General features: G+C 38.7%; 1 protein-coding gene across 1 annotated transcript in view; it reads right to left on the bottom strand.

The window, feature by feature from the left end:
- The window catches only part of gbe1a (glucan (1,4-alpha-), branching enzyme 1a), a 230,990-nt gene that overhangs the window by 164,689 nt on the left and 39,306 nt on the right, over positions 1-26,995 (bottom strand). Inside the window, exons 3-4 of the mRNA XM_036595341.1 lie at positions 17,878-17,993; positions 1,540-1,665 (exon numbers count right to left, since the gene is read on the bottom strand). Coding sequence (XP_036451234.1) covers positions 1,540-1,665; positions 17,878-17,993 — 242 coding nt within the window. The remainder of the gene's footprint in view (positions 1-1,539; positions 1,666-17,877; positions 17,994-26,995) is intronic.

The raw sequence follows: 26,995 nt of genomic DNA, 5'->3' as shown, positions 1-26,995 counted from the left end.
CGCTAGCCACCGTGCAATATTTTATTTTAATATGCCATTTTTCAATCTTTACACCTTTTAACAATTATAAAATGGTATTTGTACAATTGCTTTACTTCCATACATGGATTGTATTGACTGGGGGCTGCATGTTATAGCAAATGGAGACTTTAACATTGTTAACATTAGAGGTGGGGGAAAAAAATCGATTCTTAGATGCATCGCGATGCGGATGTGGACGATCTGAATCGATTTATTCAACGTCAAAAATCGATTTTCTAAATATTTAATTTATAGGGTAATGTTGACGGAACGCAAAGGGTGGAACTTGGAAGTGGGTAAGTGCAGCGTCCGGAGTTCTGCCTGAGGCGGAACTGAAATGCGGCACCATTTAAGGTGGAACGGGAAAATTAGAAAGAGAAGCGATTTCATCTTCACAACTTTTTAGTGTCTGACAGTCTCTCATTGCAGATTTAACGTATCAGGAAACCAACTACGTTGCTTATACATGCGAATAAGTCCGTTCATCTCCAAATGTTCGTCTGTCTTTCTCTTTTCCTTTTTCGTTCGCTACTAGCCAGGCGAAACCTCGTTGCTAGGTGACCTGCAGTCTGCATGGCAATTCTCAGTCGTTGAGAAACAGGGCTTTTGATGTTGCACACATCCAGTCTCGAAGATATTTTACTGACACAGCGGGTAGGACGGCTATAATGTGCTGCGTGGTCATCCGTTACCACTGGATCTTATTTCACCGTAACAGTACATTTTATCACAGATGAGTGGCAGCAGCGTCTCCAAATAAGAGCAGTGAATGAGAGCCTTCCAGTTCACTTGCCACATCACTTCTATTTGTTTTATTAATAAAAGATATTGGGCATAAATGTATTATGGATCATTACAAATACTTAGCTTTAAAACTATCAAGTCCTCAGACAGTAAAAAAATAGAAATCATGTATAGATAAAAAAGATCCAAAAAATGGGGTTTCCATGACATTGGCCCTCTAAGTAAGAGTAGGTTAGTGCAGCTGTAGTGATAATTAGTGGATAATTGTTTAAGTAAGAGTAAATAAGCTGTTAATTGAAAAACTCCTTGAGTTACTCTAAGTTAATAATAGTCATCTTAGTGAAAGATCCAATGCTCGTGATCTCACTGGGTTTATGAGCACCCTACAATACCCAATTTCTTACTTTGAATGTTAGCTTATATGATCTAAATTAGCTAGTTAGGCGCTCACCAGAGAACATATAGGCAAAATCTTTGGTTTAAAAATAGCTGTTCTGGAGTGGTGCGTGTTACAGGTTTAACAATAGCTGTTGTGCTTGTTCTTTGAGTGAGAACTTTAAACCAGTGCCCTGTCAGATGTTCAGCCCTGCTATTTAGAATTTTTAGCACATGCAACAAATGGTTCCCCTTCCACCAATTACAGTCCACTCCTCTCAGGAGATACAGAGGAAGGTGACTCTGTTTTCAGATGCCTTCCCAGAAATTTGAGATTAATGTTTAGGCAAACAATTGGCCTTCTCTACAGACCAACAGACATCTGTCTTTTACACCCACCTTATAAGGATGTGGAGGGTCCCAGTGAACCCAGTCGTAAGTGACAGAGTCCAGTGTCTTAGTAACGTACTTTGCCCAGGGGGAAATCCGAAACAAATACTCTCCATCTTTAGTCAGGATCACAAGCTGCACACAGAGAACAAACAGGAGAAGTGCATGTATTACCATTCAAAAGACTAGAATCATAAACAATCTATAAAATGAGGTGAATATGCTAATCCTAGGCAACATAATGGGTAAAAAATAATTGCAAGAAAACTCTACAGAATGAAGAACAGAAATGTAATAAAATTACATTTTAGCAAACTACAAATTACAGATTTAAGGTTATGCAATGTTTTTGTGATGCCACAAGCTCATCCATTCATGCTGAATTTATAAGTGTTTCAGCCTTTTTGAATGAGGCACAATACAGGGCAGCCAATCAGAACAGAGGTCATTTACATACATCAGTCTTAAAGGCGCAGTAACAGTAACCAGCCTGTTTAATTCTAAGGGATGAAGAGAGGTTGGAAAATGGCCATGTAAAAGTGAATTATGACTGTGTTTGGTATGCAAAGCCAAACCAATATTTTAAGTAGACCTAAGAGAAAAAGAAATAAAATACAAGGAAAATTTAGGATGTGGCCTCTGAGGCCCTGAAATGTTGAAAAATCATCTAAAAATATCTTTTGGTGTTTAGGTAAATCAACACTTTCTAAGCTGTTATTGATTACAAAATAACAAAAAAATATTACAACAATAAGTGATTCTAATAGATTATGTACACATGTTCAAAACTTGTAATACACCCAGTGTTTACACACACACACACACACACACACACACACACACACACACACACACACACACACTTATCAACATTCCACTCCATTCCTTCTCTCTGCATCTCCCCTCCTGACATCTCTTGTCCTCCAGCGTCTCCATAGGCTCACCTGTTTCCCTATAGCATGAGGACTGAAAGTACAGTGCAAACTAAAACAACAGCAAACCACAAAACACAGCTCAATACTGCTCACACACTGAGCTGACACACACATGAAGACTAAAGCAATGTTAGCATGTCTGTTTGTGTGTTTGTTTTCATGCACGTTCAATTCAAAACCCTCTGGAAAAAGGGCTAGCACAGCTTGTCATGACAACCTTAGTCAGTGATTAGGTGCTAAGTGTATAGTAATTCTAAATTGTACTTTGTACTGCTAGACTTTTTTAGTCTAGTGTTATGGATGCTATCAGGTAGCCTGAACTGAAAATTTAACGGGTGTAACAATAACAAAGGGAAGCTGGACTTTCTTCAAATTTTGCAAATGTTCAATGACTCATTACCTGTATGCTAGCTGCTGCTTACGACACTGTCAATACACTAATAAGTGTGTTTACTAATGTAAATAAATATTCCTTATGCTTTTCATTAAATATCTCTTACTTGATCTAGTGATTTATTATTACATGTTCGTCCATTATGCATCCACATATGGAGCAGTGACCTTGGGCCTTACTGGCCACGTTCTTTCATTTTCACATACACTCTCATGCAAAAGTTTGGGGACCCTTTGTCAGTTTACATGTTTGGGTGATTTTTGAAATGAAAATAAGTAACACTTCCTCTACTGATGCACATTTTAATACACAGTTGTTTACTAGCTGAATTTAACACAGTGTTTAACATCGAGAAAAAAATGCTAAAATAAAATGGCCCATGCAAAAGTTATGGTCAATTTTACTCAGCAAATAAAAAGAAATTATGCAGCAACATTGGCAGAAAATTTCAATTTTAAGTCTTCTGTAGAGGATGTATTAACTTCTTTGCATTCAGAAATTTGACCATGCATTTTCAAACTTTTGCATACAGCTGTATTGAGCTGCCTCACTGTACTCAGAGATATTTGTACATTAAGTATTGTCAAGATTTTTTTGTGTTAAGCTACGTAGAAACAACAAGCAAGATCTCATTGCTTAGGCCTTCAGGAACTGAACTGGAGACACAGCATGTCAGATTAACTAACGCCATTAGGAACTGTCGGTGGAATCAACCAATCATATTTGATTTACAATGGATTTTTTTGTGGGGGAAAAAAAACTCTAGGTCTGGAAGTCCTTAATATGGCCAAAAAAGTTAATGTAAATTGCCATAAGCTTACTGCTAACATACTAGAATCCCATAGGAGCGCTAGGCCAGAGTTGATTTTTATTTAGGAACAGCTATGTGAGCTTTAAGAAATCACATTCAGTTTTGAGATTAGTAATCAATAAATTGTAATGGAAACTCTTTTGAGTTACCACCCTGACAATAGTAATAACAAAAGCTCGCAGCTTTAAAATAGTAACTTTAAAGCAGAGGGAAAAAACGTCCATTACTTGAATGTGCAAGAAATGGAGCTAGATTTTATTCCAATAAATTCTATCTCCATTTCTATTGGTCCATTCATTATGAAATGTTCACACAATGTAATGAGCAGATGAACAAAAAAAATGGGATTGATATGACAGTGTTAACATATATAAAACTGATGTGGCACATGTGTATGACCACTTGCCCTGATAAGATATAAAAACAACCATGCATGTGTGTGTGTGTATGTATTTTGTGGAGGGGTCTTAAAGAAAACAATGCACTTTAAGAAAGTCTCTTGTTGCTTTCCATCTATCAGGGGCAGCAACAGGACTGTCATGGATCGATAGCAGTTCGAGAGAAGCATCAGGTCAGGGCGGTGGAGCATTCACCTGGTCTCAGTGAGCACGCTTGTGCACTCACACATAGAGCGACCCGCTGAGATTGCCATTACACGTCACTGGACGGAGCAGAAACAAACAGGCAGAATGAGCAGCGGTACAACGAGAGATTGAGTGAGACTGTGTGTGCACGAGTGTGTGGGGTGATCGGTCTAGCGTGCAACAACGGAGCCTGCAGTCTGACAGGTGAATTTCACCCGCTGTTTAAAGTGGGCCAGACAGGGTTTTTTGTGGATTAGCTGGAGTTTAATTTAGAACGGTGGGTGGGGGGTGATCCCTTTCCCATTTAGCACAAGAATAGAGTTCAGCCGGGCATTTTTCAGTGTCAGTGCAGCGTCAAAACTCTAATTAGATTTTACTTCCATCAAAGCTCTCCCGCCCCTTTCCTAAGAGCCAGGCAGACGCAGCTGTGTGCAGCATGGCAAACATGTGGCTGCTCGCAATTAGGGTTGGCAGTTTCCACTTTTTTAATCCCCTTAAACTATATTACTAAACAGGGGTGGGGGTGAAGGTGGGGATGTGTCTCCCACCAACAGAAATAAAACTGGTTCTATGTATCTGGAGATTTCCACAAAAGTCTTTGCTAAAGCTTTGCGAAACATCATAAACCAAAAAAAAATCCTAGAAAATGGGTCATTTCTTTATCATTCAACCCAAGCACACCTTTATTTTCAGTTTTCCACCTGTCAATCAGCCAATCAGAAAGCAGAAAAAGGCTGATGGCAGCCGAAGAACTTACACCAGCAATTCAGACATTAACAGACAAGCTGGAGCAATAATTAAAACATCAGCGTCTACTGTAACATCATTAACCAGAAAATTTTCATGTGAGATTTTCAGGATCTTTAATTTATCACTTCATAAATGTTAAACTATCAATCTAACAACAAACACTGCTATGTCAACCCCTTAAAATCTCAGGGTTGTTACATCCTAAAGCTGCAGTCACCGTTTTTGCTTTCCATGTTGCACTGAGAAAAGGGGCGTGGCCTAGGCCAAGGGCGGATCATGGTTTTCGAGGCCCATGGTCTTTGGAGGCCCATCACACTCCACACTCCAATTACTCATAACAAATGAAAATAATATGACAGATAAAAAGTAAAGACCTAAAAAGTGAGATTAAACTATATTTAGCAATCATGAGTGTGCCCACTTTTAACATTTCTTTATTTTTTGTATTCAAAATTTATCTAAGTAATGTGTAGTATTCTGTCATCATTATAACAGTTCTTGTGTAGGATGTGAATAAATTTTATTAAAATTTCTTCACTTTGTCTTTCAAGCCAAACCAAGTCAAAAAAAAAACCAGAAGACATCCTGCACACGCTAAACAACATTTCATGTGTCAATAACTGAAAACAGAAATTAGCCTGAAAATAAAAAATGTTTGAAAAATGGTTCTGACTAGGTATTTCAATTTTTAAAAATGAAAGGGCAAAACCCTTTTTTCTTCTTCTTTTTTATTACCCCTTATAGGTATATTAGTTAACCACTGGTCAAGAAAAGTGATCATTTTAAAACACAATAAATAACCATAACATTATTACACCACCCAGCTTCCATTCCACTACCAGACACATCAATTACGCATTATCAGTTCTCACACCAGTCAAAGAGTCAATATTGAGTTGTTTAACGACACTTTTGGTGAACGGGTCCCTGGTCAGGTCAACTTTAAAGTTTGAGTCAAGCTTCTGCATGGCCTTTTTTGTTTTCTCAAATTAGTGTAGTCAAAAGTTCTTTTAAAAACATATTTTGAGTAGTCTAGTATCACTGAAGCCTAGAATCTTTATAAGCCTCATTTCCTCCTCTAATTCAGTAATCTGTCAAATATTCTGATACATTTTCATTGTTTCTTTCTGTAATTTTATGGCTTCAGAATGACATGACTATGCACCTGCTTGATTGTGCAGTACTACCTCAGCCTTCAGTGCTCTCAAATCTGTTGAGAGAGAGAGTCCCAAAACCCCTACTCCACACTCGCTTCCCAATTCTTAGCCTGTGGGTTGAAATTTGCATTGACTAAGTCTGGGGCGTCAAAATCGGAAAGATTTTTTTTTTTTGTGAGTAAGTTTGACTTAACACGTATTTTGCAGACATAACTTGGATGCATACTAAAAGTATGTTAAGAGAACTTCTGATTAAACTGAATTAAGAAAAAATTAAAGACATGCAGAAGGTTATCTTAAAATTTCAAGCTGACCTGTCTTTCACATTTTTTTCAGTGTTCGTATAAAAGCATGTTGCTGGACAGTATCTTTGTGGTTATCGTTCAAAGTGAGAGTTTCTCTCCCTCTCTGACAAAAACACACATACAGACACACAAACACACTCTCTGCACTCTTCCTCTTCCCCTTGCGCACATATTCAGCAGCCTCAAATTCCTCTAAACTCCACTTTCTCTGACTCTGCTCCAAGCTCTGTTTGTACCAGTATTTTGATTTCCCTTGAGAATGTGACTATATCCCACCTGTCTGCAGCTCCTGTACCCTTCAACAGAGAGAGAATGAGAAAGAGAGAGAGAGAGAAAACACAGAATAAAACATGGCCTTTCTAGAGACTCAAATCCACCGGGGCTCCTTATTGATCACATTCTATCGGCTGCTAAAACGCTCTGAGCATCATGAGTTCCCTCTCCCTCTCCCTCTCTCTCTCTCTCTCTCTCTCTCTCTCTTTCTCTCTCTGTTTATGTGAGTACAGGTGTGTATGTGTGTGTTGTTTTCTTTCCTTTTTCCCGCACTTTTCAAAGACACGTTGAATATCAATATCACTACACAGGTAATAAAATTTTAATTAATGAATAAATTAGATTTCGGGGGCTTTCTGGGCTTGCTGAGAGAATGTAGAAGCGGTTTAAACTCACACAAACAGCAGCTTTCTCATTCCTTTAGAGCCGAGCGGGGCGCCATGAGTGGGAAATTCATTAGGCTCCATTGATTTAGCCCCTACCAGAGAGCAGCTCATAAAAGATTGGGAGTGGGCTTTCACCCCGGCACGTGTGTGAAATGGAAGTGAGCGGAAGGCCAAGCTGGACTGGCCTTCACTGACTCTCCCTGTGGACCACACAATAACACCACGACACCACAGAGATGTATTTCAGCTGTTTATATATTGTTGCTGTCATAACAAACTCTTGTCTCCAAAATAGTGACGTTACAGGAGTAGAAGAAAAATAAAACATTGCTCATTTTAATGTATATTAATGTATATTAAACACTTTACAGGAACTATATGTATGTGAAACACTCATGGTATAATCATATACAGTACAGTAACACTTCATTACAACTACACATTTTAAAACATCAATAAACATATTCGTTAATGAACAGTGCACATGTAATGAATTCATGCAATGAATGAAAAACTCAGTGATGCTTACTTGAGATCATGAATACATGAAAATGCATATACTTTCTTTTCAGGGAATAAATTCAATTACCATTTTGGGTTCATTACTGAACCCAAAACCCACATTGTCTTTCAAAAGGTATTCATGATAGATAAAATGACACTGCATATTCCTGTAGGCATTACATAAACTCATTCACAAGTTTCATTAAATATTCACTAACATTGCATAAGGTGATCATTCTATATGTATGACAATGCAATTTTACTGTCATTTTACTGTAAAATTCATGAAAGCTACAGGACTCTACGTGAAAGTAGGCTTTGCAATTTGCTTGAATTTGAAATCAATCATTGAACTTCTATCATGAATGCTTGAGCCACAGGTAGCCCCTGACTGCAGAGCCAAACATCCAATACCAAAAGGGGTGGATTAGGATAAATGTTTATTAACTGTACTGTAGTAAACACTTAACATTGCGAATGTACTTTACATCTCTGCCTCTGCTTACAATGTGTTTTTGTCTAATTTTTGCAATTCTTGTAATAAAAGGAAATGTTTGGCAAACTCAGACTTACATGATTTTCCACTTATCCCAAATGCAGTCAATCTGAAGACAGTACAACCCCAGTTCCAAAAATTTTGGAATACTATGTGAAATGCTAACAAAAACAAAAAGCAATGATAAGTGAATTCTGTTTGACTTGTATTCAACTGAAAATGGTACAAAAAACACAATATTTGATGTTTTACATCATGATGATTAACGTCGTTTCTCTAAAAATATGCTACTTCCAAATATGATGCCTACAACACATTCCAAAAAGTTGGGACAGGAGCATGTTTACCACTGTGGATCATCACCTTTCCTTTTAACAACTGTTAATACACATTTGGGGACTGAAGACACAAACTGATTCAGTTTTTAAAGCACCATTATTTTGCCATCTGCTTGTTATACAAGTCTTCAGCTGTGCAACCTTATAGGGCTTTTGTTGTTGTTTTTTGAGCTTGATATGACACATGTTCTCCACTGCAGACAGGTTTAAGCTGCAGGCAGGCCATGCTAGCATTTGCACTCCCTGATTACACAGCAATGCTGTTGTAACATGTGCAGAATGTGGCTCGGTGTTGTCATGTTCAAATAAGCAGGTGTCCCTGAAAAAGACGTCATCTAGAAGGCGGCATATGTTGCTCCAAAATGTGTTCAGCATTAATGATGTTTTCACAGAAGTGTAAGTTATCCACTAAAAAAACCCTATACCATGACAGACCTTGGCTTTTGAACTTTACACTAGCAATAATCTGGATGGTCCTGTATTTCTTTGGACTGGAGAATATAACATCTATTAGTTCCATAAACAATCATCTTGACTCATCAGACCCCAATACACATCTCCACTGTGCATCAGTCCATTTCAGAAGAGCCTAAGGCCAGAGAAGTTGGCAGTGTTTCTGGAAGCTGTTGACATATAACTTTCATTGTGTTTGGAATGGTCTAAACTTGCATTTGTTGTTGCATCAATGGATGGTGCTTATTAATAGCAGTTTGTCAAAGTACTTTTAAGTCCATGTGGTGACATCCATCACAGGAGCAAGCTGCTTTTCAATGCAGTGGCGCCTAAGGGATCAAAGGTCATGGACGTTCATTCATGATTTTTGGCTTTTTCCATTACACACAGAGATTTGTCCAGATTCTTTGAATCTTTTGATAATGATATGCACCATAGAGGCTGAAATACTTAAAATTTCTGCAATCCTGCAAGCCTGGCTGAGGATTGCTCTTTTTAACCTGTTGGATTTGTTGCTGATGCATTTTTGGCCAAGTGGCAAGCCTCAAACTATATTAAAATGTTTTATTTTACTCTCTGAGTTTGTACGTTTGGTAGGTAGATAACCTAAGAGAGTGTACTCAGAAAATCAAGTCTGATTGTAATTTTTAGGACCACATTATCTGCACAAAACAGCCTGAAGAAATGAAGAAGAAACATGAAGAAATGTGTCAGCTGGATGCCAGACCTTTTTGGCCAGGCCTCTTAGCTACATATGGCATGACAGGAAGTGAACACAACAAAGACAGAGAAACAGTAAACAACACTTACCGTAGATTAACATTTATGGTGTCCTCCATAAAAATTTACTTAGTACAGTTGTAGATTTACAACACACCCCTCCCAGAGTTTGAAGGCAGAACCAGAAAGAGGGATGTTATGCAGCTGATAATGTAGTTTAAATTTTAGCTTAGATGTATAAATATGGTCTACCATGCCATTTTACTAAATCATTTAAACGAGTTTATCTAGCTTATCAACATAATTTGAAGCAGGTATATGACGATTTTGGCATATTTTTTTAGAAACGGTTAGGGTGACTACAGACTTCCAGTGTTTCATAGCACTGTTTGTACAGCAGCTCCAATTCTAAACTGAAGAGTTTAGAGACCAAACATGTCGTGGCAGACTGACTCCATTTGGAATGAGTGGAAATTGTAATTTTCTTTATTCCATTAACTTTACAAAACTAAAGGACACTAACTAGCATACTTACTAGCAATCATTAGCTAGTCTCCTAAGTGGTCTCAGGTCAGATCTCAGCCACTAGACTTTCTATTCTGCAGTCAAGGTCTATCTCTCACAAACAAAACATTAGCCTGAAAGTAAGCGAGCAGCCTAATTTACCAAATTGATTCTTTTAAAATCTTTTAAAAGGTAAAAATATACAAAAAGTTTTGACATCACACTTGACATCACGAATGGAAGGACATCATCTGCCATTGAGCTAACATGCGCACATCATTATAGATGTGAGTAACTTTCAAGAGTTTTATACTTGGAACATTGTGACTGCAAATTCAACCTTAAATATAAAGTGGCATTAAAAGTAGTATGAAAAAGTATTAAACTTTACTTGAGGATGCCTGCAGACATCCTGAACAGCCTTTTGAGATTGAGCATCACTATTAGCACCACTGGCCATGTATGCTTTATTCATGCGAATGCACGCCGCATGCTGCAATAAAAGTTGCCGGCGATGTTTTGAGATGATTCGCATGTGAATTACACAGTAGATTGTAGCTGCAGGAGATTGTGGACCAGGGGTGAATGAAAATTGCAGTATGTGAAGCAAGGTGATGTTATTGAGCCATTTGGGTTAATATAATCTAACCTTGTGGCTAAGCTGTAGGTTTGCTTTGTTTACTGACAGACCAGTTCAATTTTATCGGCCTTGAGATGCACATATAAAGTGTCTGCACACTGTTAGAGCAGGTATGAAAAATATTTTCAATGTATATTATGAATCAGAAGCTTAACATATGTAAGATACAGCTTTGGTCCAAGAAACCTTTAGGCACCACATGCAATACCTACTGCAATTCTGATAAACCTTGATTCTTGGAATGAAGAAAAATTGTAACAAAGTAGTCTGAAAACACTTCAGTATGTAATGTGCTTATTAAGCCTTAAAAAGCAAGTAGTGGGTAATTAACTGACCGCACATAAGGTATTATTCATATGCAATAAATAGAGTGAATTAAGCATTTTCCTATTCACTTCAAAAGCTTTTTCTCTTGTTAAGTGTCCACTATTATGCCCTTACTGAGCCTTGTCAAGTTAATAGCTGGTAACAAACACATCAAGCTGATAACTCCTTGTAACTGGCTGCTTTTACTACTTTATTAAGCAGTAATTAGGGTGATACAAGCATTTTTCCAGAGCTTTCTCATAAACTCAAGTTCATTACAAGTGCCCTGGAAAAATATTAAATTCGCCATTGTTCCTGCTTATTAATTTTGTGCCATACCATATAAGAACCCCCTTTTGTTCCCTAAAGAACCTTTCAATTGATAGTTCTTCAGATTTATTTGTAAATGAGATGTGTGAGCGTGAAAGTAAAGATGAAAGAATGTCCAAGGCTCTAGGATGAATCCGGAAGAACGTATTATGTGAAGGGTCTTTAAGCCTTTAAAGTATTTGTTACAATTACAAATCTCTATTTAAACATGATTCTTTAAGGAACCAAAACAGGTTCTTCTATGGCATCATAGAGAACCCAATGTAGCAAATTCTTGAGTCATGAGATTGTCCTACATGATTAATAAGCACAGCACAGGGGCACTATAATGTCTCTGTATACTAATGTGTTAACAAATACTTTATTATCTTTAAGAAATTACACAATATAGGTGATCAACTAGTGTACAGATATTAAAATTATCAGTGAATTTCCACACACAACTCTTTATAAATTCACAAAAAACTCTGTATGAGTGTTATAGGTAGGGACAGGATGGAAGGTAACGTTAGGGCTCAGTAGAACATTTGCCACAGTAGTAGGCATTTAGGTATGAATAATTTTTAATTTAGGATTAAATTTAAGTTTTTACTGTGTCTGTTAAATTACTGGTATGTTAGGCCACGTCCTCTTTTGGGTTCACGTAGTTATTGGATTGAATTTGACTTTTAATATTTAGTGAAGTGTCAGCCAAAGATTTTTTGACAATCTACAAACCATTTACAAAGGAGCAATACTATAATAATAATAATAATAACAATAAAAATAATAACAATAATAATAATAATAATAATAATAATAATAGACAAACAAGACCTTATATGTCTTTATTAGAGATGAAGAGAACAGAATGGAGGTGTAAAATTGATCTAGACTCATTTGTTGTTCGGCACAGCGAGTCCCTAATAGACTGTGCAATCAGTGCACTCTGCTCATAGGAGACAAGAGCGCATGCCATGCTGCTCCAACCAGCCCGAAGAGCACGAACAGCAGTGGGTCTATTGTCAGTAACCAGAGGACCTGCTGCTAGCTTTTCAGCAAGGCACAAAAGGAACCAATACTAGATTACATGCTACTACTTCAGAGAGAGTGAAGGGCGAGAGAGACACAGAGATTGGGTGAGAGAGAGAGAGAGAGAGAGAGAGAGAGAGAGAGAGAGAGAGAGAGAGAGAGAGAAAGAGTAAGAGAAACAGCAGATGGATTGGAGGCTCCAGTGTGAAAAGAGCAGAAGACTCCAGGCTAAAACTCAGCACTCCCATTACGCGGGTCTTAAGCCTTGGCACTTAAAGCCTTTTAAATGGCCCCTTGGACCACATGTGAGAGTGTGTGAAGCTGTGTGTGACAGCCAGTTGCATTTAAAAACACAGCAGTCCGGAAGCAGGGCTCAGTCTGCCCACCTGTCAGTCACCCAAGGCAACAGAGAGGGATTAAACGCCAGGACTTCAACTAGTGACCATTAACACAGAAGACACACACACGCACACACACACACACACACACACACACACACACACACACACACACACACACACAGAAAAATACACTTTTCATCTGTAACTCTTTCTTGTCTCACAGCAGGTGGACACTTACTGTAATTTCTCATACACCTCTTTTCTGGAAATTACATTTTTTCTCCAAACCCCACATGACCTGATTATTGACATTGGGGTTTGGTCATGATTAGACATTATTGGTTAGGTCTGGGTTGGGTGCAGGCAGTCAGTCTATAGTCGTTTTGATAGAATTTTATCAGTCACCACTGAGGTTCAAATACAATTTTACGAGTCTACAGTTAGATTCCTCTGTCTTGGGTTGGGTTTAGATAGAATTTTGCCAGATTTAGACAGAATTTAGTCAGTCTATAGTGGGGTATAAACAGTTAGGATTGGATAGATTTTTTTAGTCAACACTCAGGATCAGATAGAATTTTGTCAGACAGTCATGATTGGATCGAATTTTGCCAGTCAACAGTCAGGATAGGCCCTTTTCACATTTCTGCATTTTTTTTCTGCTGGAAGTAGTCATTGGACGGTAACGCTGCTTCCGCTAAAGCAATTGCAATAGCAACAATGATGAGTTGAGTGTTATAGCTTACTCAAATGTTAGAGCTTGAAGCAAAAACAGCCTTATCCCAGTTCCAATGGCTAGTCAGCTGACGATAAGCAGAGGAAAACAAGTTTGTGCAGTTAATAAAGGAATACACTTTGTCATACGGAGTAGTAAGTAAGTAAGTAAAGTTTATTTATATAGCGCTTTTTACAACAGGTGTTGTCACAAAGCAGCTTTACAAGGAAATCAGCATTACAGAAAGAAATCCGGGTCCAAGCCCCCATGAGCAAGCCAGTGGCGACAGTGGCAAGGAAAAACTCCCTAAGAACAGGAAGAAACCTTGAGAGGAACCAAGACTCAGAAGGGGAAACCATCCTCCTCTGGTCGACACCGGATAGTAAACATTGTTAGTACAAAAACAGGGAAAACAGGTGGAGCAATGATTAATTTGATTAGTTTAGTTCATGCAGCAGCAGCGGCGGGAGCATCAGCATCAGTGGGGTCAGTAAAAAAAAAAAAACACTGTGTCTGCATTTCACAATACACTGAATGCAGTTTGTGCTTTAAAGTTGCTGCTACAGCCACTTTTCAGAGGAACAGGTTTCAGAGGAAAGGTTCATTTTCTTGCCCAAAAATGATCAGCAACTGAGAGAGCGAGTGCTCGGCGGAGAGTAGATGTTTGTTTACTGGTGCTTGTGGTTCCCCCTTAAATGGTGCTTGAGCCACCAGAATGTAACTGCTGCACCATTTAAGGTGGAACGGGAAAATTAAAACAAGAAGTTGACGTTATCCTCGCGACGTTTTAGTGTTTAAGAGTTTCTTGTTGCAGAATAATGTTCCATTAATAAATCAGCTGAGTGCTTATAAATGCAAATAAGAAAGAATCTACAGTGGCGCTACGGACCTTGGTGACCTGGCATGCCCCTGCCGGGATGTGCGCGTGTTTAGCTTTTTGCAGTTTTAACTGGTTTATTGTTAGCAAACTGTTTCAACATCTCCAGTCAATAGTCGGAATTGGATCGAATTTTTTCAGTAAACATTCAGGATTGGATAGAATTTTGTCAGTCGACAGTTGGAATTGGATAGAATTCTGTCAGCTAACAGTCGGGATTGGACAGAATTTTGTCAGTCAACAGTCGAGATTGGATAGAATTCTGTCAGTTGACATCAGGATTGGATAGAATTCTGTTAGTTGACGGTAGGGATTAGATAGAATTTTGACAGTCGACAGTCAGGATGGGATAGAATTTTGTCAGTGAACAGTCAGGATCGGATAGAATTCTGTCAATTGGCGGTCGGGATTGGATAGAATTCTGTCAGTTGACGGTCGGGATTGAATAGAATTCTGTCAGTTGACGGTCAGGATTGGATAGAATTCTGTCAGTCGACAGTTGGGATTGGACATAATTTTGTCAGATGCCAGTCGGGATTGGATAGAATTCTGTCAGTTGACGGTTGGGATTGGATAGAATTCTGTAAGTTGACAGTCGAGATTGGATAGAATTTTGTCAGTCAACAATTGGGTTTGGAATGTAAACTTGCTGCTGTGGATTGGGTCTGATGTCTTGGTTGTAAAAAGGTTATTTGGCTTAAGCACAAACAAACACCATGTTTGTAATAATATTAGCTACTACTCAATGCTGGGCAAAACCCAGACAGTGTAATCAACACAGATCCTTCACATCAGACATTACAAAACATCTGTAGCAGAGCTGAACACAGAGAACACAGATGTAGAACTAACGGGCTGGTCTTTGTGGAAAAAAAAACATGGTTTTCAGGTTTGGCTAAAAATGTTATGCCTAATTTTCTCTCAAAACAGTATCAACCATATTTCTGAAGAATACATTCCATTTTCCAACACAAGAAAGTGGAGGAGGCATGACTCAGTGTCATTATGCTCATCAAGCCTATAAATGAGTGCCTCCTGAAACAAGCCATCTGCTGCCCCATTCAACAAACTGCTCTAAATTCAGGAGAAAGGTCAAATGGTTCCTTCTTACAGTAAAATGCACCACAGGAGAGCACATGAACTTGCTGTTCCCTTCTTTCTTTTACCTGGTCACGAATTTGAGGAAGCAGAGAACTTGACAATGACTGATGGGATCATGGGGTTCGATCTCCAGCTGAGAGCTACTGCCATTGCACCCTTGAGGAAGCCACTTAGCCCCTTGTTGCTTCAGAGGGAAGCATCCCTGCAGTTAGTTAAGAGCGCGTCAGCTAAAACATCTAAATTTAAACGCAATTTAAACATGACAGCGGTGTTCTTGTATGGCTGCGTTTCACCATCAATCAACACCTCCTGACAGAATGAGGTTCCACAAAGCGTTGAGAGCAAAAAGAAAAGCATGGATTCAGAAGCAGAGTACAGAGGAAGAAAATCAGCAGGTGTGAGCGTGTGCCCGAGTGAGTTTTTGTGGAGCGTGTGGCAGCAGAGACGGCACAGCTGATGCAGCACTAATACAATTAGAGCAGCCTCCGGCGTCCAGGGGAGACACAATGCTGGGCACTAGCGCGGTGCTACGGCAAGCTGGGTAGGACACATCAAGTAAAGCCAACTGCAGCAAATGGAGACCTGTTGGGCACTCATGTTCCCATCTGTCTCAATCCCTCCATCAACCCCAAATTAACCCTCACCGCCAAGTCAAGCTGCTCCACCACCCAAAATGGCCACCCAGGCCAGCCAATGGCCCATGGCCGTCAGAGAGAGGGGAGTGAGAGTCCATTCTGCTAAAAGCCTTTAATCGAGCCACAGAAACTAAGCATTTGATCCACTTAAAGTCTGTCCCACAGGTGTCTGGAGCTTTTCCCAATTGCTTGAATTAATTTTTATGAATTAGCTTGAACAAAACAGAAACGTATGCAAAATACACAAGATACAGAAACACACATCACACCACAACAGAGGCAACATTGGTTCCAACATTGGATCACGTAGCAGCACAAAGTGCACCTAGCGTGACCATACGTCCCCTTTCTCCAGGACAAAAAACGCGTCCGGACAGGATTCCAAAATTGTCTTAAATGTCTGGCATTTGGCTTTGCCTTCAGGTCAACAGTGGTTTTCTACAATGTACCCCATGCTGCCCCCCTGCCCCCAGTGTCCTCCAAAATATGGTCACCCCAGTTATATCATGTAGTTTAAATGGATTACGCTTTTAATGTTGTTTAATAAATGTATCACATTTCATAAGAGCTAATTAACTCTTCACAAACATACTGTTTTTGAGTTGAAAGAAGTAAAAACAACCAGTAACATTAAGTGAGGAGAAAAGTATTTGCCTGTTTCTCTTAAACCCTGTTCAAGCTGGATTAGTTTTACCAGTGAAGGGGCAGTAATCTGAGTGACTTCAAGATCTGTATGAACAGTGTGAACAAGTCTGCTAAGTAATAATTAGAGCAAGTTACCATCTATAATTTCCACAGCTCTCTCAGTAATACTATCACCTTCATAGAAAACAATGTTTTAAAATGTTTGGCCGCTGTGCAGTGTGTCCGTTATGAGGCAGCCTTAAACCTCATAATCCGAAACACTTTAATATGCATGTCCCTTTGTAATTGACCTACTCATGCTCTGCCCAAAAATGCATTCCTTTACAGTCATTTTTGATTGCTATAAAATGGTGGCCAAGCTTAAGAGAATTGTCATGCACCCATTTGTCATTGTCATTTCAATTACTACTATTATATTTTTTATTAACAGGTCACACTGTTAGGGTAGATCAGCTAGTATAATCATCCAGCACAGTGACAAATTTGTTGTTTCTAATCTGCCTTGTTTGAAGTAGATGCAACAGGAGAGCCCAGCTCCGCAGTGTCGCACTTTAAATGGGAAACTCAACATTACGAAGCTTATCTTTGGGTTGAGCTTAGTAGCACAGCATATTAAACAGTGGGAAAATTCAATGTTATGTAGACATTCTGTAAAGGTTGCCCCACCTCGCAACAGTTTCTATGAAAGAATGCATTTGTAGGTGAAGCATAGATAGTTTTCTCTACTTAGTCAAACATGGATCAGAATGTAGTAAAAGAGCGCCACACTTTTACTGCATTGTTTGCAGACTTTTTAAATACTATGGCTGTCATTTTCAATAGCTACACATAAAGGATGCTTTCAGTTTTGACATGAAAGAATAATTATGCTTATAGGATTATTTGCTTGAGTGCACATGTATGCCTGTAGTAGACGACTCTGCATTAAGATTTGCATTGGCTTTTCTTGTCAAATGGATTCTATACGACCAGCAGGAATGAGTTGTGTTTTGCATAATGTGTTCGTGTTATGAGGTTGGCATGAGTGCTCTGAAAACGTGGCCAATTCTGATTAAAATAAGTGAACAGGATTTTATTCCATATTGTGTATTTAAGGGCCTCATGTGGAGGGTGGAGACTGGTTGCAGAGATTAAAGTACCTTTAGCTTGCTCAGGTGCTGGATGGCTGGAGAGCCGTCTGCTCTGGGAGGAAGGGAGAGCTCCCATTTTCCAAACGCTTTTGGGGTGAAGGGGTAAGACAGCTTCTCCCATGCATCTGACAGACAGAAGAGACAAGTTTTTTTTATACATGATGGCATTTATAAAGAAATGCATCACTGCATCGTGATGCATCACTCTGAAGGAGCTAATTCAACTATACTGATTTAAAATGTTATAATCAATTGTACTTGTAATTGACATAATATTTAACCAAATATAAAACATTTAAACATAATTATGCATTGCTTTATGCTCCTCCTACAAATACATCATTTCGTACCAGCAAGATTCTACAAACTTTACAGAACAATGGCAAAAATCCCATTCAGCCTCTGAAGTTGTCAGTCATTCTGTATTCAGTGTCATGCCCAGGAACTCGGGATCCAAGCAGTTTCTCCTCTATGAGAAAAAGGCGTTTTTCAAAAATGCCACTGTCACATCCTGTAGTCCCCAAATGTCACTGGATTCTCTGAATTATGAGGTTGTTTAGCAGTCAAAATATGATTAATGCTACATACATGCGGCAAGCAAACTAACATTCCTGCCCACTGAAATGACACTGTATACATAAAAGTAATTCTGCTCTTAAACTTCAACACTAACTACTCAGAATACAGGCTACAGCTGCAAAAGCAACCTGACTGTGAACAGGTCTTTGCAGGTCTGTGGGGTGTTCTGGTGTTCAGTCTAATGATCAATGCACAGCAGTGTCAATATTTGTTCGATATCAACCTTGTGATTCAGAGAATCCAGTGACAATTAAGAGGAAAAATGTAGGCAAGACCAAATGTATCTGAACATTTTTGTTTAACAGGGTGCAATAGCTTTCACAACCCAGAATGGGCACAACTATATTTTAAGAACATTATTAATTTCAAACGATAGAGTAGTTTGTAATGAGGCAGCATTACCATGGCAGCAAATTCATCATCATTTCCAAGCTGTTTTAATAACTGGTTACAGTGGTGCAGCATTGCATCAGATACATGAAAAGTGTATAAACTGTAGTCCATTGTTCTCTGCATATTTTGTTATCCTTCTTTTACCCTGTTCTTCAATGGTCAGGACCCACACAGAGCAGGCATAATTTGGGTGGTGGATCATTCTCAGCACTGCAGTGACATTGACATGGTGGGGGGAGTTGTGTGTGTGCTGTGCTGGTACGAGTGGATCAGCTTCAGCAGTGCTGCTGGAGTTTTTGAACACCTCAGTGTCACTGCTGGACTGAAAATAGACCACCAACCAAAAATATCCAGCCAACAGCGTCCTGTGGTCAGTGTCCTGTGACCACTGATGAAGGACTAGAGGACAACCAACACAAACTGTGCAGCAACAGATGAGCTACTGTCCCTGACTTTACATCTACCATGTGTACGAAAAGGGTACATGTATCTAACAAACTGGACAGTAAGTGGACACATTGTTTAAAAACTCTGGCAGATCATGGAGGATAAGGGTGCATTAGTGCACATGGCACATGGCATTGATAACTTGTGAAAGCATCATTAATGTTCAATGATATATGCAGGTTTTAAAACAACATATGATGCCAACAAGATGATGTCTTTTTCAGGGAAGGCCTTGCATATATCAGGACACCACATTCTGCACATATTACAATAGCATGGCTTTGTGGTACAAGAGTCCGGGTGCTAAACTGGCCTGCCTGTAGTCCAGATCTGTCTCCCATTGAAAACATTATGAAACAAAAATACAACTAAGGAGACCCTGAACTGTTGAGCAGTTGAAATTCTGTATCAAGCAAGAACAGGAAAACATTTCACTTTCAAAACTACAGCAATTGGTCCCAAACACTTACAGAGTGTTGTTAAAAGAAAAGGTGATGCAGCACAGTGGTAAACATGATCCTGTCTCAACTTTTTTGAAACATGTTGCTGGACATCAAATTCAAAATGGGCATACATTTTTCAAAAACAGTAAAATTTCTTAGTTTTTACATTTGACATGACTATTTTCATACATTTTTTGGAAATAGGATTCTAAAGAAAAATATGTACAGAAGTTATTACAACATGATTAAGAAACAATGGAGGCGAAATTAATTTTACGTTGTGCCAAATCTTTTCTTAAGAATCTTAATCTTATCCAATTGTTGTGAGGATTCTAATGTAAATGCTCTTGCTGACCGCTAGCTGCCTCGACAGCTTCCGTTCATTGTAAATTATGCTAGCAGGATTGTTTGAACTTGCCCTGTCATCTGAAGCACAGTATATTTTCTATATAAAATAATAAAACATTGCATTTTCCCTTGAAAAGGGTGAAAAGAACATATGCTACTTTTTTACTATGCATTTTCTGTGCTGTGCAAACAGAAGTTTGACTTAAATATATCAGGCAGAAGAATATATAATACAGTGTTTCTAGCAGACTGACTCACAGCTGACTCATCTACTGCCTGGAAAATAAAAAAGGCACTGTGTGACCCCTTCTTTAAGCCAAAGCAGAGCGACACGCGTTTGTCACGGATCATTTTCCACGTTCTGCTCTCTGTGCCTCCACGGATTTGCCTTTGCATTACATGAGGAGACGAGAGAGGCGAGAGGAAACAGAGAGAAATGCATTAATAAGGGAGCGGAGTTCAGTGCATTATGCTTTCCAAGCGACATCTCATTGACAAAAGGATCTTTCCCTCTCTCTCCGTCTCGTTCTCCCTCTCTCTCACGCTCGCGTTCTCTCTCTCTCTCTCTGAAATTGAAACCGAATAATATGAGCCGTGTCAAAACGCAATCTCGCACCGAATTGGAAATTGGGATTTCCTTTGGCACAGCCTCTGGTTCTTGGAGGAAGATAATTAAAAAAGGGAGAGGGGATAAATAGAAAAAGGGGAGGAAGAAGCAATGGGGTGGGGGAGTGCGGGGAGAAAAGGGCCAGCTGGTAATGAGGATGTAGGGGCTGCAGTGCTCAGCTCAGAGAGATATTCGGCTCAGTTACACCCAGCGGCACACAGGGAAAAAAAAAAAAACCATATAAATAAATGCTGATAAACAATATTTCCTCTCCCAACAGACCCGTTTGCCCTTTTCACCCAACTGTATGATTTCACTTACGTAGAGCAAACGTGTGTGAACACTGCCACAATGCCCTAACATCCCCCACCATTCTCTCACACACACACACATCTACGTGCTAGCTGAGTCCAAGATGAGGACTTGAGTCAGCGACTTGGACTGGAGTCACACTCACGTCACACGTTGACTGACTCACAACTGAACTTGGACTAGAGGCTTTAAAAAAGTAAAAAAAAAATTGACAAAACTGATTTAATTAGGAACAACAACTTTAATGAGGAAAATGGTTGAAGCCTTTCGTTCGATGTTACCTTGCCTTTCAGTTTCACCATTCTCCTGCAGCTCGCAGTGGCATCAGGTTCAACACAGCTTCAAATAACATTCATTAGAGGAAAAGCTTCAGTCTGATGGGCAGAATGAAGAGCTACATGCAGTAAATTTGTTTAGTCTTTTCAACTCCTTGAGACCGCCAGTGGTTCCAAAATGCACTTCGTCATATTCCTCATAACTTTCACATTTCATAAGATACATTCAAAAGGTGGGTGTTATATGAGAGTTGTAACTGTCTTCTTTCCAGTCAAATAGATGGGTAATGTAATTTTAAACCCTTATAATAAAAGAAGCTGAACTCACAATTTTTTTTGTCTACTGAAAGCTGACCCATTTTTCCACAAATCTGGGCTATAAACTATAAACAGATGGTGTCTCTTCAGTGACAGACTCTATAAAAATTATTTTTATAAAAAAATACAGAGAGCATCTAAGATTTTTGTCTTTCAGCAGTAAATTTTAAGTATGTAGCAATATGTGTATGATCATAAAACACATTTTCTGTTAATTTGAGGGCAGCTTTTAAAAAATAAATAAATAAAATAAAAATTTACATTTATTTCATGCAGTTACTGAATAATTTGCCTCACGATTTGGTCATGTAAATTCAGATGGAAAAACCAAAATATACCCTAGTCAATAAGAGGTTAAAGCAAAGAAGCAAAATAACTTGAAATGGTTGGCTAGGCTGTAGTTGTTCTGTAGTTTCTTTAGTAAAAACAATGGTTCCATATAGGACCATGAACACTCAAAGAACCATTAGCTTGCAAATAGTTCTTTGCATGCTGAAATATTTCTTCAGATTGTTAGAAAATATGTTGTATTTGGTTTTAAATAAAGTTGCTGTTAAATGAAGAAAGTTATCAGTGCAACATATGTGAAGTGGGCGGAGCATGCGACAGAGAGATAGAGAGAGAGAGCGCAGAGGTGCAGCCGAATGTGTGTTATGGTTCTGTCTAGTCTGTGGCGATGCCGAAGCAGTTGTGTTTTCTACATTAAAAGTGGTACGATCAAACTCTAATGCCGAGTTCTCCCCTCTTTTTTCTTGTCCCTGCTACCTATCGCCAACTGAACTAACCCACAGCCCACAAGACCACAACAAAACTACAGTGAGGTTTTACATAGCTAATAATAAAAATACATAAAATTTTCTTTACTAAAGATTTGAGACTTGAATTGGACCCCAGAGACTCGAGACTTGGACTTGTGTAGTTTGCACAGTGCTAAACTCATGCCTATGATCTTCAATTATTTGGTGGCGATATTTAGCTTCCATGCAAAAATAAATAAGCAAAAGAGTTTTAGCCTAAGCTTTGCTTTGTTAGCTCAAGCACCTTAGCTGCATATTATAGAAAAAGCATGATCTTTGAAACAGCAAAATATGATGAAAAGCAACCATTTACTAACTGTTTTTCTTTTTTATTTATTTATGCATGCCTGCCTGAGGGTCAACGTATGACATTTCTATAGTTTTGTGTATAATTTTGTGTTTCTTTCAAACCCTCTTAGAATTAAACAAGTTATTCTATTACTGTGCCTTTAAGAGTGACATATATAAACACTGTTCAGGCTGGCTGCCTTATATTGTACCTCATTCAAAAAGCAGTCCAGGTGGAAACACACCTCATAACTTCAGTGTGAACAGGTGGCCTAAACTGCTATAAGCTGAATAGGCAGAGATTTGTAAATCAGAACTTAAACCGGGCCTGAACCTTTGAGTCTGAACCCAAACTGAGGCTGAAATTTATGTCTGAACCCAACCTGAACCACATCATTAAGCTTTGGGTCTGAAATAGAATGGAAATAGAAAACTCTGTCTGAAGCTGACCAGAACTGGCTCAACATCACCCAGAATTTTGTATAAAACCCAGTAGCTAATGATAGCTTCAGTTAAATTACCACGTCATGACAATGACAGCCATCATAGATCATGAAATGCTTAAAAAAAACATGTGCTTTAATAAAATGATGAAAATTAAGTTCAAATTATGTTTTACCAATTTATTCAATAAGAATTGCTTTCAAAAAACATCTTCAATGTTCTTGGTCTGGATAAGTGGTTTTAGTCTGGACCATATGGACCGGGGAGTGAATGGTATATTTTTAATGTTTTACTAGTGTTTACATACTTACATAACACTTTTTATTTAAAAGTGGTGAAAATTCAGTTTTCTCTAATATGGACCCTTTAAAGACACACCCTGGTTTCTCTCTGTCCGTCCTTGTCTCTCTCTCATTCTATTCATGTCCCTTTCTCTCTCTCGCTCTCACTCTCTTGCTGGGTGCTTCTGTGGTTGTGGCTCATGCTGTGTCTCTGGGAGCTCTCAATTAGCTCACAGAGGAGCGCTAAAGCTGGCCAGCGGCACGCTGCTCTTTCAGAGCGGACCTGGGCTAATCATCTGGCTTTACACCAGCTCCCTGAAGGATTCACACAAATGCAGCCTGGGAAAGAACAGCTTTCTCACACCGGGCAGCGACAGAGGGCTGCAGAGGGGGCACGGCTGCTGCAGGCAGCTTTACACCTCTGGGACTCAGATGGCTGTGAGGTAGCAGTTCCACCGCTGCGGGAATGCATGTGAGAGTGTTTGTGCTGGGTGATCTCCTCTCTGCAGACCACGGCTCAAAATGACAGAGCAGAAGGCCTTGTGGCCAGTCCCCTGCTGTCAAGTGCTTGGAGCACAAGAGAACATAATTCTCTGAGGGAAAAGAGCACCAGAAGCTCAAAGGGCAGCACTAAGTGTAGAGCAGTGGTCAGCACAATGATTTTACACCAGACACAACATCCACATTGTCCTTATCTGCAAGGCAAAGAGATTTTTATCTTTAAGTGATCTATATATTCTCTGGCCATGTTGTTTTGTAACTACTTTTGCACAGTCAGACAACGCTGACAACATAATGAGAAATTGATGCGCACAACTCAATATGGTTCATTTTTTTTTGTTAGCACAATAAATTATTGCCACTCATAAACTGTTAACACATTAGTTTGACTCTCTGAACCATTTATAGTTCCAGCCTGAAGCCCAGCTGCTTGTGCACTGTTGCTACAAATACAAGGGCAACACTTTAGTTGAACCCTGCTACATAACAAATGACATAACCACGCCATGAACGTCACATTCTGTCATTACGTGTCATGACAGAATTTGTCAAGTAATATAACGTCATGTTATCACTACATTAACTGTCATGTGAGATGTCATAATGTATGACGTCATTATGCCTAACTAGATTACACTTAGCAAAAGTCAAATGTGGCATCAGTTCTAATGACGTCAAACATTTTGAGATCAGTTACGGCAATTACTGATGGTGCTAACAACACTGTTATACTAACGGACATAATCTGTCATGACAACTCATGACAGCATATGACATTTGTCATGACATATTGATGATGTGAACAGTGTTAATGTTATGTAGCAAGATTCAAGGAAAGTGTTACCAGTCTGTGAATGTAGCTGTGTATTTATTTCCAGCTACTGAGGGCAGGGGTTTGAAGGGAAAAAGGGTAACCTAAACACGTATTAAGTCATGGCAGACAATCTCATCAAGAAAGAAAGCGCAATCATGTTTCAAAGTGAAAGAAAGTGTTCAGAGTTTTTCCCAAGGCCGTAGCATTATTTAGTGTTTTTCCCAAGGCAGTCAAAACTGTTAACACTACTATCCGAACGGGGGTTTTTAACCTGCTCTCCAGTGCAAATGACTGTTCCTTTAGACACTATACTGCTTGATCACAAAAAAAATTGCAATTCTATCTAATTCCTATTCTTAGTAATAACAAAAACATGGGTGAGCAAGTTATTAGTGCCCCTTACTTGCATTTGTTTAATAGTTTTTTTAAGCATAATAGAGACACTGTGAAATGTGGCTCTTTTTTAAAGAGATTGTCAGTGCTCTATCGGTGCTACAGTGATGCGTGCATTCGTGTCAGGGCAGGGTAAGTGAGATAGCAGGTACTGAACTAAAGTGGGTGCTCAAGAGCAATGAAGCTAGACCAAAACCAAAGCGCAAGCTGAGCATAACCTTGACACCAAAATGGAAGAGGATCCATCTGTACATGTGCCTCATGACTTCAGCAGACTACCCTACTTTGCTCATGTGAGAACTATGGAGAAATCAATAAGCAGCAAACTGACAAAAAGAAATCTCCTTTCTAAACAAGTCATAACGAAGTGGTACGAGAGCAAGAAGGCTACAATCGCGGATGAGTTTGAACATGCAGCCACTGCTGGTGATGAAAATAGGAAACTTTCTTCACTCTATGGAACTTTAATTTAGAGTTTGTTATTGAGTTCAAATTATATTTAGTTTATACATTATATGAAAGATCACACTTTGAAGCATACAAAATAAATATCATTTGTAATTTGTAACACACTAAACTATTTAAGTTTATTTTTTATTATTTTATCAACAGATAGACCCCTGGGAGGTTCTGTAAAGTTTGTTCAAGCTTCCAACAGTTCCAACTTGTGTCTGCTTTGTGGATAAAGCATAAGCATTTCAATTGATATAGTCTTTAATAGGTTCTAATCAATTATTGTTGTTTGATATAAGTATATGTGACATTTGTTGTAACAAGTATATAAGCATGGTATGGCACTGTTTTATGCCCTGTAATTAAAAGAAAGGGGTCACTCAAATGTAAGTAAAACATTTTGTTTTTTAATGTAAAAGGTTGTTAAAAATACAACAGAAAACAAAATAACTTATAATCCAAAAAGGGTAAATGGTTAATATATGATTTTTGTTGTAGGGGTTTAATTACTCAATTACTCTGGCCGAAATAAAAACTGTAACTATTGCTAAACGTGTTTTAAACATGCTTACCTGCATCTTACAGTAGCGCCACAGTAGTTTCTAAAAAGAGATTTTGAAAACAAAAAACAACAAAAAATAAGTAATTTTAAATTATCTTATCTAGAAAACTTGATTGTATTTATTAGCTTATGGATCAGTGGTTAGGCTAGCAGTCAGGATTAGTTGTCACCGCAGGGATTCCCAATATTTTTTTGCATAATGCATGCTGGTTATTGTAGTGAAAGAACATCAATGAACAAAAAATATGAAAACGATATAAATCCAGAATCATAAATTCTCTCAAACTGATGAGGTTGAGGGTTATAATGCTGCACTCCAGAATACGGCCCAATATGACAAATAACATATTCAAACAAATATGCCCCTTGAAAAAAGGTGCAAAATTAGAAAAGGAATTCAAAATTATACTACTGTGGCTGGTTTATTTTGCCCATTGTTACTGCCCTATTTTAGCCTATCAGTTATTCATTAAGGCTACTACAGCCAGGCTAGCTTAGCAACTGCTTTCTAACTAATGCTAAAGCTACAGCCTCAACATTACCAAGCACACCTTACTTTGTCATGATAAATCCAATTAAAGTTTAACCTCTGTCGTTTTTCAACATTTTTTTTTATAAAAGTATAACTTAATGAAAATGAATAAATAGATGTTTCAGCAGATTTTACAGGATATGTGAAGTGCACCAAAATGTCCATGTGCACATACTTGCAGATCACTGGTCTAAAGCACCTGTCCCTGAACACTGCTCTAGTCTGGCCGAGAGGGCTGTACCTTCATTGAAATTCACTGCTTGTATGAAACCTGGAGCAACAGGTATCAACGGGTATCATGTAAACAGGGTAAGCACAAGAGGAGAAAGAGAAACACTGG

The sequence above is a fragment of the Colossoma macropomum genome, unplaced genomic scaffold, assembly GCF_904425465.1.
Source record: "Colossoma macropomum unplaced genomic scaffold, Colossoma_macropomum, whole genome shotgun sequence".
Taxonomy (NCBI): Eukaryota; Metazoa; Chordata; class Actinopteri; order Characiformes; family Serrasalmidae; genus Colossoma; species Colossoma macropomum.
This window is presented reverse-complemented; position numbering and strand designations above follow the sequence as displayed.